This window comes from Rattus norvegicus, chromosome 3 (genome assembly GCF_021556685.1).
Source record: "Rattus norvegicus strain SHRSP/BbbUtx chromosome 3, alternate assembly SHRSP_T2T, whole genome shotgun sequence".
Classification (NCBI taxonomy): Eukaryota; Metazoa; Chordata; class Mammalia; order Rodentia; family Muridae; genus Rattus; species Rattus norvegicus.
The window spans coordinates 20618554-20636063 of NC_141536.1; the positions used below are offsets into that span (position 1 = coordinate 20618554).

The 17510-nt window shown below is 43.0% G+C and overlaps 2 protein-coding genes across 10 annotated transcripts in view; one reads left to right on the forward strand and one right to left on the reverse strand.

The window, feature by feature from the left end:
- Positions 1 to 4137, forward strand: part of Rabgap1 (RAB GTPase activating protein 1) — a 118074-nt gene extending 113937 nt beyond the window's left edge. For 5 of the 6 annotated variants that reach the window (XM_087652779.1, XM_087652777.1, XM_087652778.1 and 2 more), the window contains exons 25-26: positions 980 to 1177; positions 2404 to 4137. In XM_087652779.1, the coding sequence (XP_087508905.1) occupies positions 980 to 1177; positions 2404 to 2526 (321 nt within the window). In that variant the 3' untranslated portion in view covers positions 2527 to 4137. 6 annotated transcript variants of the gene reach the window in all.
- The window catches only part of Strbp (spermatid perinuclear RNA binding protein), a 166357-nt gene that overhangs the window by 19386 nt on the left and 129461 nt on the right, over positions 1 to 17510 (reverse strand). For 2 of the 4 annotated variants that reach the window (XR_015683444.1, XR_015683441.1), the window contains exons 18-19: positions 17062 to 17195; positions 6394 to 16197 (exon numbers count right to left, since the gene is read on the reverse strand). The gene's annotated coding sequence lies outside the window, so the exon portion shown is untranslated. Of the gene's footprint in view, positions 1 to 6393; positions 16198 to 17061; positions 17196 to 17510 lie in introns of those variants that run through there. The other 2 variants (XR_015683442.1, XR_015683443.1) reach the window with 2 other exon arrangements.

Consider the following 17510-nt stretch of genomic DNA (forward strand, 5'->3'; position numbering starts at 1 on the left):
CCCAAGAGTGCAAGCATCACTGGAAAAGCTACACTAAGTGCTGCTTGAGGTGGGGTTCTGAAGCCAAAGATCCCCTGGACTCCTATCTTCTACTCTAAGGGATCTGAACACAATCAGTATTTTTAATATTTTGTTGCAAATTTGGGGGCTTTTTGTAACTCAAGGTTTTTTCCTCTCATGGATATTGAATTCAGGCCTCCTTACACACACTAAAAAGCCCCTGCTGAGTTAATCCTCTTACACCACGTTTAACATTGTGTTGCATATTCTTCAGTCTTTCCTGATCTTAGACTAAGATATAAAATTATATTCACTCTGGGCTAGGCTTTCGGTAAACATTTCTATTTCTAAATTTGGGATTCATTATTTTTCTCAGTGGCATCCTGTTTTGGTGACTTTGGGAGGGGTGGGGATTGTTTTACATACCTTTTTTGAGGATTTATTTTTAATGAGTTATGTTTTTGGAGGCAGATGCTTATGGAGGCCAAGGATCCCCCTAAAGCTGGAGTTTTGAGCAGTTGTAAACCACGTGATGTAGTGCAGGGAATCAAACTTAGATCTCTTCTTTATACCATCATTAGTATTTATCCATTTTTCCCTATTATTAAAATGTTTTCATCCAGTGTTTAGAACCTGGAAGCTCCCCTGAACAAGCACAGACCAGCATATCTCATTGTTCTAGTTGGATACTTTCTCTGTATGCCAGCTAATGAGTGAAGACCCTTGGATATGACCTTTTGATTGTGTATAACTTTGTTTTCTTAGCCTAGAATTCCTCTGGTGTACAGTGGACCAAGGGGATATTTTTATTGCTTTTGATATAAAACACCAGCCAGGAAATCTTCGAAGTAGGTTGTCTGACATTTTCCCAAGGTCACCAATCTTTTCTAGTACTCACAAGGGACACTAAAGCACATGCTGTAGCATCTGACAGGGGTGCCATCTTTTGGGATCTCTTCACTTCTGGTGTTCACTTCAGCAAAAGGTAGATGACTGTGACCGCTGCCGAGACTTCTTCAACAAAGAAGGGCGAGTGAAAGGTGCCAGCTCAGTCAAGGGGGTTTCAGATGAGGACACAGACGAAGAAAAAGAAACACTCAAGAACCAGCTGCGGGAGCTGGAGCTGGAGCTGGCACAAACCAAACTGCAGCTGGTAGAAGCTGAGTGCAAGATCCAGGTAACAGCAGTGCCATGTAGGCACACACACTCCCAGAAATGACTTGTGGTTTGGGATGTCATATCTCTCCCACCCCCCAACCTCACCACCACTTAAACTCTGACCATTCCTCCTGGGGAGAATACTTATTACCTACCAGAGTATGTTTAACCATTTCAACATACTAAGAATTAACAACAGAACTTAAGTCTTTTTAATACAACATAGAGCAGTATTTAAAAAATACCTCCCCTCAATAAAATCCAGGGTGTAATCCCTCTACACCTTAGACTTCTGGTGTCCATATAGAAACATGATTCTTAGACCAGTGCCACCACTTTTAATCCTAGCACTTGGGAGACAAGCAAGTGTATCTCTGGGAGTCAGCCTGGTCTAGAGAGCTAGTGCCGGGACAGCCAAGGCTGCACAGAAGAACCCTGTGTTGAAAAACAAAATGGGGTGAGGGACGGGGAGAAAAATGGGAGTCCTAATCTTTTGTCAGGTTATATTGAATACTAAAAATATTTATACATGACGATGGTAACTTAACAGAATGCAAACCTTTTTCTTCTAACACCCATCACTAAACTCATTTTGTGACCTTATGAGCCTCCAGCCATCCTACTGGGGCACCATGAGTGGCAGGAACCTGGATCAGGTCTAAAACCTCAGACCAGCTTTCCCAAGCCAAAGTCCATTACTGGTGGACACATCATCCTCTTTTGTCTGGGTTGTACTAGGTACTGAGAGAGGGTTTGTAGGACTCCCCAGTACAATCAAAATAAAAGCAAAACAAAACCAGCATCATCAAGATAGCAGTATCTAAGCTATGGTCAAAGAATGGACAGACAGAGAGCAGCTATAGAAAATCAAGATCAGGGGTTGGGGATTTAGCTCAGTGGTAGAGCGCTTGCCTAGCAAGTGCAAGGCCCTGGGTTCAGTCCCCAGCTCCGGAAAAAAGAAAAAAAAAGAAAATCAAGATCAGCATTCTGGCTGAGGGGGCAGCTCAACCCCAACCAAAGAGACGAGAGGCCTGCCTACTGAGGAATCTCAGAAAAGGGATAAAGACAGACACCATACTAAATGTTTTTGACTTAACAGGTATATTAAAGTGCTTTAAAGTTGCACGAGACAGTGACTTAAGAGGCTCCAATTTCAGATTCGAGTTCCCAAACCTTTTGGCACTGTATACCTGCCTCAGAAGAACAGATAGATGCCAAAAATCCTGACATTTGTTATTTTCACAGGACTTGGAACACCACTTGGGCCTTGCCCTCAGTGAGGTGCAGGCTGCCAAGAAGACCTGGTTTAACCGAACACTGAGCTCCATAAAGACAGCAACGGGCGTGCAAGGGAAAGAGACGTGCTGAGAGCAGCTGCTGCTTCCACACACCTCAGAAAACACACCACCTTTTGTTGCCTTCTTTGGCCAGATGTGTGATTCTGTGATATGTTGCAGGACCAGAATGTACTAGGTCAGAGCTGTATAGTATGTTGGTAGGTCAGTGGGCCAGGGCTCCTGCAGCAGGCTGCCAACCCAACTGACGCTTTGGGCATGCACCAGAGTCCTTCCTCCTAGTGCCATTCAGGCCTCTTTTCTGTATAGGAACACTTCACACAGCCAGAGTTAGGGTATCCCCCAATGTATTGGGTTTTCTTTTTAAACCCTTTAAAAAAAATTGTGTGTGTGTGTGTGTATGTGTGTACATATACACATGCAGACACTCTGCCCTTTTGAGTGGGGAGCAGGGATTCAGAGATTAGAGTAATTCTCATCTGTCATTGCCAGCAAAAGCTCCCAGAGACATGAAAAGCACTTTGAGTAAAGGGTCTCGTAGTCACAGGTCAAGTCACCTAATTTTGTTAACTAATATAGTGCATAGGTTTTGATTTGGAATTATTCACATTGCCGAGCAATTCTATGCAACTCTCATAGTCTTATTCCCTTCCTCCCTCCCTTCCTTCCTTCCTTCCTTCCTTCCTTCCTTCCTTCCTTCCTTCCTTCCTTCCTTCCTTCCAAAAAAGCATTAGCTGCCAAAACTACTTCTATAGGCTGGAATGGGCCACATGACTGTGAGACTGAATCAATCATGACATGGACAGCTCTTTGTTAAAGTGTCATGTGTGTATATATGTGTGTGTGTGTGTCTGTCTGTCTGTATATATGTGTGTGTGTATATAAATATATAAATATATATATATATATATAAATACCTTTCCCGGCACCCTGCAGTGACAGTGTTTAAGTCCCAGACAACCTGCTAATCTACCACTGCCATCTGTGGTTATGGGGCACTTCCTTTCACTCAAGGTTTATTGGGCTCTGGTCTTTAAGAGCTCCTTGACCACTAATGTTTTGCATAGCAGGTTGTTCAAGTAAGGAAGACTGAATACATGAAAGTATGTACACACTGTAAGATCTTCCTTTCCTGGCTCAATCTTTGTCAGGCCTCTGAAGCCTCCCAGAGTAGCCAGGTATCGATCTCACTGGTCAGGTGATGGGCTGTGGATTCTCACCTTAAAGCTATGAAATGGTGGTTTTAGCACCTTTTTAAAATTTAAAAAAAAAAAAAAAAAAAACCTTTTGACTCTTAATTTATATGCTGACAAGCAGTCTCACAAGTGGCTCATCTTCTCTGCTGTATGGTCTGCTCTGTGTGGAGGTAGCTTGGGTTTGTATATAAGGACACGAGTTATTTCCTCTTCCCCTGTTGGCTTTACTAATGCTTGATGAGGTCATCTACAGTGGGGAGATAATAAGTGGCCTGCTCTTCCCCAGACCATCCCCTACCACTTCCAGTATCTGTCCTATTCAGTTAACCCAAATAGCTGTAAGCCCATCTAAAACTAGGTGTGTGGACATTATGTGCTAGGGTAGTTTGTGCGTCAACTTTATGAACTGAAATATAAACCAGTAAAATTGTATTACTATTTCTTTTGTTTTAACAGCATATTCATTAAATATTTTGGTACAAACAGCATTGCTTTGTACAAAAGTAGTTTATTATGATTGCATATTCCTTTCCCATCCATTCCCCAGAAGCCGTCAAAACCAGCATTTGTCCATATCAGGCAGAGCAGAGATGTGCCAACCACATAGGTTGTGCTATGCAAGAGATGGGTACCCTCCCTGAGAAGTGTAGTGCTATGGTTGACGGGTAAGATACCCCAGTGCTTAAAATATAAGGAAGGTTTTCACAAGAATTAGAATTAGGCTTGGAAGGTGAATTGTCTAACCTGTCAGAAGATGGGAGAAAGAAGAGCAAGAGCTGGCAGTGTAAGAAGAGAAGCAACTGAAGGCAGTGCTAGCTCAGGCACAGGGAAAGCAGAAACGAAGGTTCTTTTCTCTCCCTGGCTGGTCCTCTCCACGTTTCCACGCCCTAGGTATACAGAGACCCAAGGACTAGCACTTTTTGCTCCACCTCCTGTTTCTGAATCTGTGTTGCCTTCTAACCCTGTCCCCTCTCCACTTGCTGTTTGACCTGCCTACCAAAACCATCTAAAACTGTCTTAGAAGTACGCCAGAATCCAGACCTGGTCAGGTGATCCCTCCTGACTTATACATATAAATGCTGTTTTTAAAAGAGTTATTTTATGTATAGGATTACATTGTGGCTCCACAGAATCCCTTTGCAGATGATTGTGAGCCACTGTGTGTTTGCTCGGAATTTAACTCAGGACCTCTGAAGAGTAGTCAGTGCTCTTAACCGCTGTTATACGCTCTTATAAGGGCCAGAGAAATGGCTCCAGAACACAGTTCACAGGGTGGAGGACATGCTTCTGGGTTCTCCATTTGCTGGCTGGCTCTCGGTAAGGGTCCCACGTTAGGGAGTGTTATCTTGGTAGAAATTTCCATCCTGAAGCTATACACCACCATCCAAAGGATGGGAACCCCAAAGGAATCCACACAGCAGTCAATCTTGGCCTAAAACAACTCAAGGTACCAAGATCCTGAATTGGGGATACACCTTAATAGGACATCATGGTAAGGGACGAGAGCCACTGGCTCAGAGCACTAGATGCTAAAACACTTGATTTTCTTCTAAGATTCACTGAGGGGAGGGAGCATGGACATAAGCTGGAACAACGTGATTAGAACAAATTGACTGGGATGCTGGCTTAAAGAATAAAGGCACAAGTGCTAGGTTCTTCACTCCCTAATTTATAGGTAAAGGAGGGCCTGGATAAGGTCACACAGCAGTCATGTTGCCCTACAGTTCTAACTCCCAACAGACAGGGTTGAGGATTACTTTATACCTGCCTTTTGCTCAGGTGATCTCTTCCCTATATGTACATTAAATGGAAATGTGGACCCCTAAGAAGACACAGCCCTGAACATGTAGTATACTCAACCTTTCTCTGCCTGCCTGCCTGCCTCATAAGGGTTGCTGTCACTGCAAGAGACCCTTAACTCCTGTCACGTATTTTTCATCCTCTCTTCCCTTCCCTAGTTCCCCAACAAACTTTTTGCTGTGGACTGAGCCCATTACAAAAAAGAGTGCACTCTCAGGCCCTGGGAATGCAAATGCAGTAGAAACAAGCTGGCTCTTTTGAGTCCCTACCAGCAAGTCTTTTAAGTTCAAGCTGATAGTGTGCAGAGAAAACATGGAGCCCTAAGTTTTAAGGAGCTTCAAGACAACACCCAGTGCAACTGTCTACTTACCCAGCCACTGAACCAAGCGTCACAGTAGTCTCCAGAAGGTTTCCCAGAGCTGGCTGCTGGAGGACGAGCTTCCCCACCTTTGGAGTCAATTGCTTGCTGCTGCCCTGCAGATGTTCTACTCCTGTTTCTGGTAATGCTTGCATCTTGCTAACTCATGGGACAGTTAGAGTGAAGGATCTAAAAGGTTTAGACTGAGCACCTATGCAACATGACAACACCACTCAGGGCCAATTGTAAGTTTGAAACTACACAGGCCCCCAAATCACTGACCATGTAAGGACACATGCACACATTTCCTCTGTATGAAGTGAAAAACCTCCAAGATGAGCTGAATTTGTCTGAGGAAAGGGAGTGGGGCTTGCACTTGATTCAATTTTATTGGTATGTCTGTATGTGTTTGGGTAAGTAACCATGTGTACAGGCCAGAAGAGGGCATTGGATCTACTGGGTGAGTACTAAGGCTGAATTTAGGCCCTCTAAAAGACCAGTGAGCCCTTTTAACCCCTGAGGCATCTCTGCAGCTGGCACTGTAACTTTTCAGTAGAGTGAGTCCTGCACAGAATAGTCCAGGCCATTCCTATTTTACACAGCGTTTATTTTTATTCATCCAAATGGGAAAGAAATGCAACATGTCAAGGCATTACAAACCGCAGCAGCCAGACAAGGAGTCTATGGCAGAGTCCAACATATTCCACACAAAGGAGCCGCAGTGTGGGTGCTGCTCGCAGGGTCCCTTTGGATGAAGGCCAGGCATCTCTGGGCGAGGCACTGATGATAGTCCACACATGCAGGCTGCTGCTTCAAGCACGTTGACACTTGGAAAGTCCAGAGTCTACATGTCACCACAGGCCCAGAAAGCATGGGGCAGTCCGTGGTGCTTGTGGTTTCCAATGTTTAACAGTATACATCATGAAATTATTGCCAAAGACTTTGTACTGCAAATTATGCTATTTACACTGTATACTTGGGAAAACAGTAAATACAAATGGGCATTATAAACAGACTCCTAAGCACTAACTTGGCCAACATCAGACCCAAATAAGCTAAAGCCAGGAGAAAAATGCCACCTGTAACTCTCCAAAAGGCAGGTTTTCTCCTGGACAACAAAGTACTTGTTTTTTGAGCCTTGGTGTGCTTCATGAGCCCAGTGCTACTCCCAGTTCCTGGGATACAAAGCAAGGACCCTAGACAGGCTAAGGATGCTCTGGCCAAGTCCGGCAGTTTCTGCAACTAAATATGCTTTTCCAGAAACATGAATAAGGGTAGGTAAGACCACCCACACCACTACCGTGGGAGTGGGCTAGGAGGAAAAAACAGCACTCAACATCCTTAGATTCTTTGTGAGGAGTGAACACTACCTGATGGCACCAGGCAGCCTGAGCATAAAAGATGAATGTTAGAGAAGGGGCTTCATGCATATGGTAGCAGCAACATTTCTATCCTTGGGTCAGGTTAACAGTAGAGTACTTGTGGAATGTAGGCTCATGGGGCTCACATCCAAATCTTTCTTCACAAATGGATACCACTGATACCTTGAGGGTCAGCTGGTACATGACTATGTTCAGGGGACAGGTTTATACTTAGATCCTTGTGTCCTGTTTCTGATTCACTAAACAACAGCCAAGTTCCTTGGCCAGAGTGGGAAGGTACACTCAGCCAGGAAGGGTGGAGCATATCAACCACTCAGTGAAAGGCAAGAAACCAGAAATTAGAATTGCAACTTTCCACGTTACAGGAAGAACCTGAAAGACAGTCTTTATAACTACCTTAATACTCCTCTCCTTACTCTTGATTCATTTCCCTGACTGACTGACTGACTGACTGACTGACTGACTAGGAATAAAAACATTTTTCTGGCTCCAAGTACAGTGTAAATAGCTAAGGGACATAGATTTTTATTTAAAATGTTGACCATCATCATGGCATTAAGCCTGTAACTGAAGGCTATGATACAGTCAACAGGCAAAGGTCTATCATTGGCTGATTCCATGCCAAGTGACAAAAACCACCCTATGAGGCTATAGCGCTTTTCAGAACTTGGCTGCCAAATAAAAGAATATTCCTGAGCCGAATGTGGTGGTGCATACCCTGTAATCCCAGCACTCAGGAGGCAGAGGCAGGCAGATCTCCATGAGTTTGAGAGTAGCCTGGTCTATAGCTGGAGTTCCAGGACAGCCAGGCATACACAGAGAAACCCTGTCTTGAAAAACCAGAAAGAGAATATATTCCTAGTATCAGCTATAGACAGACTTGCACACTATCAAGGCAAAGCCAGACTCCCTTCTATTCCATACACAAATCATCTTCCCTCCCATGAACCCAGAAACTTCTCTAGAAAATGTTGAGGAATGCTTCTTCTATCACCAAAAGAGGTATCCCATATCTGACCAGGCAGCAAGACCCCTGTGGCATGATTCATAACAATAGCAAAATTGTAATTATGAAGTAGCAAAAAAAATAATAATATTCTCCTGGTTGCGGTTTACCACAAAGTGAGGACCTGTATTAAAAAGATAGCAGCATTAGGAAGATTGAGAACCATTGCACTAGAGGGAGTGAAGACAGGCTTGAGACACCCAATATGTCTCCTAAGCATACCACCTTGCAGAATGTCTGCAGATGACAAAAACTGACTGAAAGCAAGCAGTTGTTGCTGAAACTTTCTAAATGAAAGCTGCTTTCAACCTGGCTAAAAGCTGCACTGAGGAAATTACCTGGAAGAGAGGGTACCCTCCAGGCCAGGATGCACCAGGACAGTAGTCAGCTGTCAGTAGAAAACTGCAAGGACTGGCTTTAAGTGTGTCTACATTCCATACAGCTTTCTTGCTCTGTGATTTGGTTCTAAAGGGGGTAAGGATGGGGATATGTGTTCACAATTTTACCCTAGAAACACCGGGCCAAAGCCAAAATTGGCCTGGATACAAAAAAAGAGCAAGGTTGTTAGTGATATCTAGGCTCACAAGAGAGAAAAGGCCTGAAGAATTGTCATGTGACACCACTCATTCATCACGAAGGCATCCTGGCACAAAAACCTTCCAACATTCCAGCTGTACTTTTCATCATGATTCTAAGAGTGCCTCACCCCGTACACATCTGACCCACACTAAGCAGAGTTATCATTTGTAGTCACAGGCATGTCTACCATGATCAGAGTGACATTATTCAATGTAATGTGGCTGTGGTCACTTGACCCTCCTAAACTCATCTGTCAACTACCCACCACCTAGAGAATACTCTGCACTCCTCAGCCTGTCGTCACCCCCACAGAGGTTGTAGCTGAGACACAACCTCTCTACCATCTGGACCTGTTCTCTTGGAGAAACCGCATCATCCTCTAGGTCTAACTACATAGCTGCTGCCTCCCGTGGGCTTTCCCCAACGCAAACATCTTCCCTACTCTGGGAGCTCATCATGGACCTTCCTGAGCCCTGCTGTCTCACTCTTTGCCCAGCAGTGTGTACCTGTCGCTTCCTGCTGATGGGATCTGCACTTTCCTGTGCATAGGAGAGCTGGAACCTGCCAAACGGCAAATATAAAAGGGTAAATAATCTTCTACAGTCTAAGGCCAGGGCTAGCTTCTGGCCTGGTATGTAAGTAATAAGTGATTAGACCCTGCCACACAGACCAACGCCTATACCATCTGAGGTAATTTCATGCTGCAGAGTTTAGAGTGTGGTAGCAACTGTGTGCCCCACAATGCTCACTCCACCCATCCAGCTCTTTACCATTCTCCAATGTGGTGAGTAAATTCTGGAAGGATTCTAGAAAGGAAAAGGTTGTTGGCATAGGGTAGGAGGAGAGCTCGCAACAGATTTTCATTGTAACAGATGAGAAGATGACATCTATATGGCCCTGGAGTTCTCACTGACAGATTTGGTATCACAAATACCTTTAACTTTTCCAAAGTTCTGACCTAGGGCCTCCAAATAATAGCTACCTCCAGTCTAGTCCCCAAAAGAGGTACATAAATTCAGTAGCACAGAAATCCATCCTGATTCACTCACTGGTATAGTAGCAGCCTACTATGTAATAGGCCCTACTTTTGAAGAGCATGCGCGCGCACACACGTGCACAGACACACACATACACATTCCCAGCACTAAAAAAAAAAAAAAAAAAATGCTCCTTGTGATTCCCACCTGGTTTCCTGTCCATGACACCCAAGAGACATGGCTAGATGGACATTAACCCTTTAGTAATCACATATCTTTTTCTTCCTTAAGAACCTCTATAGAGAAAATTGCTTTCCAATGGCTAGCCTATACTATACAGACACCCCAAAAGGCACTTGCCCTTACACAGGCTAAATTTTTAAAATTAAAAAAAGAAATCTAAATGAAAGCAAAAGACTCCAGTATAAGAGAATATCTAGTACCTATCATGTTGTAATGGGCAGACCCAGCCTTGTTAAAAATAAAAGGGGTGGGGCGGGGGGAATGCCTGATGCCGTCTTCCCACAGCACCATTGGAGCCCTTGCTCCACCCCAGGGGCTCTAAACATGACCTTCCTGGTCTGAGGCAGCACCACCCTCCTGATAGGATGGCCCATCACATCTACTTATGAAGAACAGACGTGGCCCTCCACAGTGCAATGGAGCAACCAGACCTCTGAGCAGAGACTGCTGCTGCCCATCTCTGCTACAGCTCTGGCAACTCCCTCCATCCTTACTGGGCGTGGCAACAGCCCCCTTCTCAACAGTCCAACCATGAGGCTCTTGGCTGGCTGCTCTTTCACAATTTCCCTACCACACTGAAGAATAGTAATCACAAAACAGCACCCAGGGCTCTTCAAAAGGTGGTTCTGGAAAATAACTCCCACCTACTATCTCACCCTATTAACCATTTCACGAGACGTAACAGGCTGCGCCTTCTTCTGGTCACAGACATCCCTGCCAAGGTCCCCTCCAGAATCCCCTCATTGCTCTGTGCTATACCATCTGAAGGTCTGAGTCACTTGGACAAGGACTACTGCAATTCTGACTCTGCCCTTCCTATGCTCTAAGTCAACTCACCCCATGGCTCTTCTTCCCATGCTCTTCAAAACTGAAAATGGGCCTATTAGACATCAACCCTGAAACCAGGAATATGATCCCTATGAGCAGGTAGAGCAGAACAGCTGGCTTTGGCAATTCTACTACGGAGAACAGCTCTGATTCTGCTTAGACCTCCTGACCTCCCTTTCCTGCTCCTTACACCTGGTCATTTGTCATTGTTCAGTTCTCCTAGGCTGAAAACCTCATCATGTGGCATTCCCAACACTGAGCACAGCCAAAGTAGAGGGTTAAGAAATGGAGTGAAGGTTTCTCTCAGCAAGTTTATATGCTGAAGAAAGAGGAGCTATTTCCAGCAGTGTAGCCCAGTCCTTTCACAGGTGATTAAAATGGACATCCCATGGCACAATTTCTTCTACACCACCCAAAGCAACTAGCTGTGGTGTTGCTTTTGACAGGGTGTCACTGCACAGCTAAGACTATTATGAACTCAGTCTTCCTCATGCACCACCAAAGGCTTCAGCATATGCTATCAGCATCCCACAGTCACACTTCTTTCTTACCTTGTGTTCTTCTAAAGCACCTCACCTGCACTCCTGTAGCACCTTCACGTCAAACTGTCCACTAGTTGTCTTTACCCTTCTTGAACCACATATAAGTAAATAAAGATCCTTTAAAATAACTGGTAAGACTATCCATGTTTGCCTAAGGCCACCCCTTCATTGGCCTTGACATCCTGGTCCTTTGACCTTGTTTCTAGGTGACGTAAGCTTTTCTGAGTTCCTCAAGTGACAATCTCCATATTTTGTTTTAACATCTCAGAGGAGGATATCCATTATTTTTTCTTAATGTAGACTCAAATATGTAGGACAGATTCTACACATGTGGACTAGCCAACCCCCCCCCCAAAAAAATAGATCACATTTCTAAAAGCCCAGAATTTCTCCAAGCGCATCCACTAAGATGTACTTCATTATATACGGTTTTGGTAACATTACAAGACTATTAATATTCCACTGTGCCACTAGCAAAAAACCAGGCTTCCTAGCTTAGAGCTGATTAGCAATCCATTTCCACAGGAATCAGGGAGAACATGAGCTAGGGCAGGAAAGGGAAAAGAAGAGCTCGATTGGTTCTGTTTGTTCCATTTTATAAGGCACACACTGTATAGTCCCCAAAGTCTAGAAGAAGGATAAGTAGAATGTGCCCCAAACAGAAGAAGGACACATATCAAATGGCCTTTGGGAAGTAGGGTGGTGAGGAATGCACAGGACCAGCTGAGCAGGACACAATCAAGAGCATGCAGAGCCTGACACCAAGCACTATGTAATTGAGTAAAGTCACTTTACTAATAAGAGCAAACTTCTAGGTCCTTCAGTTGCAGGACTCAAAGCTAATTCCTAGTGGAGTTTCTGTTAACCCTCAGAGCAGCACAGAAAAGTAATTTCCTCTGTGTGGCTCAATACTCACTAATTAGAAGCCACAGTGTTTTGCCACAAATAAGCAGGGTGGTTTGCAAAGACCTCTGAGGTTTTAGTTCCATGAAAAGCATTCCATGCATCACTACATCTGCAGGACTCAGAGCAAGAAATGGAGCACAGAAAAGGAAAGTGCTACAGTGCTCTGGGTTCTATCCAGATCTCTGTTCCTTTACACTGTGATGCTCTGGAACTTGGTTAGAATAAGAATCTTTCTTCCAATTCCCCCACTGGAGCACAGCATGCTTTGCAGGAAAAGTGTCAGTTGGCAAAGATGATAGATCAGGGGCATAGATCGGATCCCCACATTTTCCTGCCCCTAAGCAATTGGATGAAGTCGGGAAGTAGCCTGCAAGCATCATGATGAGAAACAAATACATCCAAAGACCCTGCAGCTCTGAAGTCATGTTCACTGAACCTTGGGCCTAAAATGGAGGGAAGACTCACATTCCAAACTGTCAAGTACCATTCAATCAGCATGGGTCTTTTGATGTGCTACCTTACTATATACCTAACCAGGTCTACCTCTCTATATCAGACACCATGAGCAAACCCCTCAAACTCCATGATCACCTTTCTCAAGCATAGAATAATACGTTCCCAGAAAGAAGAGCTAATGAGAACTCTTGGTACTTCATACAAATAGAACAAGCTTTAGACACAAAACCTTCCTCTGTTCAACAGCCCACTTTTTCTTCATCCTATGTTTGTTAGATATCCTTTTATCATCAGTGACCCCTACCCCCAAAAAGCAAAAAATTCCTGTATTCTGTTCTGCTCAGAGATATGCTTAATACAGGCGGCCTAGAAATCAGGGCCAGTGTACACTGCTTATTATAATTTGTAGCCTACTGAGCAAAAAAAGGAGCTTTGGTACAAAAACACAGATTTGATTCATTCCTGTCTCTAGCAGTTAACCCTGAACATTAGATTCATGTCTAGATCAGAAATAACAGCACCTCCAAGAGGGCTGCCTCAGAATTAGGAATGTTCCAGTGCCACACATGCCCACAACACCAAGTCTAGCAATGTTCCTTTCTCATTCCCATTCTGAGTTGTTAAATCTGCTCACTCTCCAAAATAGATCTTCTGACCCCAATATAGTTCCTGTCAATTTTTGTGGTAGTTATACAGTTGTCACATGAACACTGTAGATGACAATGTTATAATGTCAAAATGTTGGCCAAGCCTAAGTCCTACACAAAGGCTGCCTTTAACTGAACTATTTAGGATAGTTAGTTGTACAAAGGAAACTAGGAAGAATAATCTCAAACAAAGAAGCGGGCCAGCAATGTCCTAACTGCCACTGTGCTGAGGTCATGTACCACTGAGCCATGCAACAGCAAAGACAAGACGCGGACCATCCCTGTGCACCGCAACAGTGCAATTGTTACAATGCCCCTTTGTGTAGCAATGCAGCCACTTGCACAAATGGGTAAAGTTCTAGGAAGAAAGGCCATGATCCTCCTCTGATAACTGGTCAGGGTTGTTTTGTTGTGGTTTGGTTTTTTAGATTGTCGTCGTTGTTGTTGTTGTTGGCAGGGGTTTGTTTTGTTGATGGTTGTGCATGCATGCCTACTTTAACAACCTTTCTTCAAATGCTGGCTAAGTGAGATGAAGAATCTAACAACAGTTTCAGCTAAGCAGGAATATGGTAACTTCTACTAGGTAACAAGTTTAACTCACCGGCCTCCTTAAAGGTGATCAATCCTTGACCACAATTTTTCTAAAATTACAGCATCTCGGAACTTTCCACTTAACTCACCTCCTACCAGCCTGGGACTCAACCTGTCCACCCTCTTCTTCTGAGATCAAGTCTTTGCAAGCATGTGTGAGCCAGCACTTCCATAGTAGATAAAAGCCCTTTATTCAGTTCAGCAGCAGCAATTTACCAACAAGACACGTGTCCTTGTATTAAATAGAAACTTCCCAATTGTATCCAAATAGGTAGATAGACAGATACAGGAGACTAGACTAATAGTGCCCTAAGTGTGTCAGATAAGAGGAAGGCATCACATGCTGATGACTGCCGATGTGTTCCACTGAATGTCCAAGCATGAAACAAGAACTCGTCACAGAAAATGAGTCAACAGAAATTGTTAGTATGCTTCCTATGATAATTTGTTCTTTACCAACAAACACAAAAGCGTTGAAAACTAGATTCTGGCCGTTGTGGGTTTTGTAATTACTACAGTGTGGGTAGGAAACTGGAATTGGCAGGTAGATGGTCTAAGTTCAGCCCTTGTAAAATTCTAAGCACCCATAAATCCTAAACAAGTATTTATAAAACCCTGGGCTGCAAGTTGGCTGATTTAACTGCTGCAGCAGAAATATGAGCAAACCTGTTCTGCCAAGTCTGGCCTCAGCCTGGAAGCTGCCCAAGCCTATGAGCACAAAGGAGTACGCCCAACTCTACCCTGAGCAGGCCATACGCCTGCTGCTTAAATCAGCATAGACTCACCTCCCTCATACCCATCCTATCACCTTAACCAGAAGAACAGAGTCAGTGTTCAGAATACTTGCTGTGTGCCAGGTACCATTAAAAGCTTTGAATATATAAAGTCATGAGATATCCAAGTTCCACAGAAATGGGCTGGAGTGAGAGAAATGCTTTGGCCCAGATTCTCATATGGTTTCTATTCTATATCTCTAACTATGCTGTAAATCTTATATAACCCAAATTTACATTATGGTTCTATTTTTAAAAACTTCCAAATATCAATGCTTCAAACATTAATGGAAGCTGTAAGATCCCCAATTGAAATAATAGTAGGTGGAAAAGGATACTTATTTATATAATTAATCCAACATGAATTCTTTACTTAAAATAGTCTTCTGCCAAATACTATTACGAAAAGGGGAACTCATCTTAAATCGGCTGTACTGTGCTCTGTAAGTTAGGTGGTACAGAAACACACACCAGTGTTGAAGTTCATCAAGATGCCAGGTACTTGAGTCTGCTGTTGTCACTGACAAACCACCCATCTCCCTCCCCAAGCCTCCTAGTCACACTAAGAAATCATGATCCCTAGCTATCTGACACTAGATGTTGCAGAGAATAAAGCTAAATGCAATAGCATCTGTCTGTCTCTGGGTGACTTGAGGCATTAAAAGAGTGGAAATGAAAGGCAGACCATTCAGAGTGGGCTGCTTTCACATGTCACCCTTACAATGTCCCTGGTTACAGGTTCCAAACAGTTTGGGAAGAAAAACATCTCTAGCTCATTTTCCTAACATATTACTGACTCTTCTCCTCCACTATCATTAGTGAAAAATAAAAACCAGGACAATTACAGCAAATGGTTTCTTATAATGATAACACTCACCTGCCACTGAAAGAATGTAGTAAGGGTTTACATTTCCCATTGAGTTCTTTGCAGGACTATATAAAGAGCTGCCAAAAGCAGGGCTGCAGTGGTGCTGAGCTTCTCATTTTCTGACCACACACTTGGGCAGAACATGAGTGGCATAACCAAAGCAAAGTTCAGGCATAACCAGAACAAGAATACCAGGGAAATATGCTACCTGAGGAAATCCTCAAGTAACACCAATTTCTGTGGTATTGAAAAGCCTACAAATATTCAGTATTTTATAATTAATCTACTAAGTGAATTAATAACTTTTGCCACCGTTAATATACTATCTCCCAAAGTAGGGTATTTATTTACAGCAAGGCCAATTCCATCAGCAAGGAAACATTCAGTCTTAAGATGCTTCCACTGGTCAGAGCCTCTGTTCTGATCCCCAGTCCCAGAAAAGGACCTGGCATCAGCAGGCACAGGACTGCAGTGCACTGCTCTTCTCTGCTCTGCTTTGTACAGCCTTTAACAGAAGCCGACCTCATGAACTGCAGGTTCTGTGTGGGAACAAAGTTCCAGCAGCCTTAATGCTAGCGATGAACAGAAACTGCTATAGAAAGAAACGTAAAACATAAAATTCATTTATGCATGCACGCACACACACAGCTTTAGCATATAACAACTAACAAACATAATGAGGTTTATTTGTGGGGTAAGGTTTGGCCTAATCCTTACAACCTTTTAATGAACTCTGTTCATGACTGAATATAAGAAATAATATTCTAGCTACTCAACTTAAAAAAGACAGACAGATTCCTTAAGCAGATTTGGTTTCTGCAGACTCAGTATTTGCTTTTCTTAGCCTCACTCAAAGTGATTCTTTAAATAATTAGTTTAACTCAGTCAATTACATATACTTCCCACAGTTTATAGTTTTGTCTTTGATTCTCTATTGCTTTTTTTTTTTTTAATGGCTTCTAGCTGTTGCTGTATTGAAGCATGCAACACAGGTCAGAGAAGGTTATCTTCTTGAGAGATTGGCACTTATACCCCACAACCTGTGCAGCAAATGCACTTGAATTCTACAGCATGTCACCAGCATTACTGCTTCTGATATCATAGCTCCATGAACAAGAAGAGAGTGCCCTGTCGTTTTAACTCTCCTTAGATAGTGCTCCTACAACTGAATTCAAACAGGTGCTTCTGTATGTATAAATTACATATACATTATATCCTACATTTCTATCCACATGCACTTGATTCAGTGAATGTGAAATGTTTCTCTTGAATATAAAGCATTTACAATACAAAAAAAAAATGCTGGAAATTACTATTTTACATTTAGACCATAAAAATTTAAAGTTAATGCAAGTGACATAAGACCTAAGAGATCAAATACATCATATGATTGTCATATATGCAGGTTGTGTTAATTGGTTACTGTTTTCTTTAATCAGAAAATAAAAGAGCTTACCTTTGAATACTGAGATCACAGCTTACAGTCACTATATCTCAGCCTATTTTATACAAGTGATATGGCTACGGAGGTCCGAGGAGAACGAGAATAAAGTGAGATAAACGTGCTGAAAACTGCTTAAAAGTATTAACCTGAAATACACAGAGGGTCCAACACCAGTTTTAAAAATACATTAACAAGGTATTCCCAGCTCTTCAATTAATTACGGTGACTGATTCATGATTTTTCAAACATTCACCCATTTTTTTAAAAAAAGAAGAAAAAAGAAAATGCATATCCAAGTAAAACCACTAAGTATTTCATTCCCAAGGGAAACAGTTTGAGAGATTACAAACTATTTCAGGAGCTACTTAAACCCAACCCCTTACTTCGCCACACTATGCACCGAACCTCATCGGCATGAGGTATGTTGGAAATCTATGGAGCCAATATGGGGCACAAGAGAT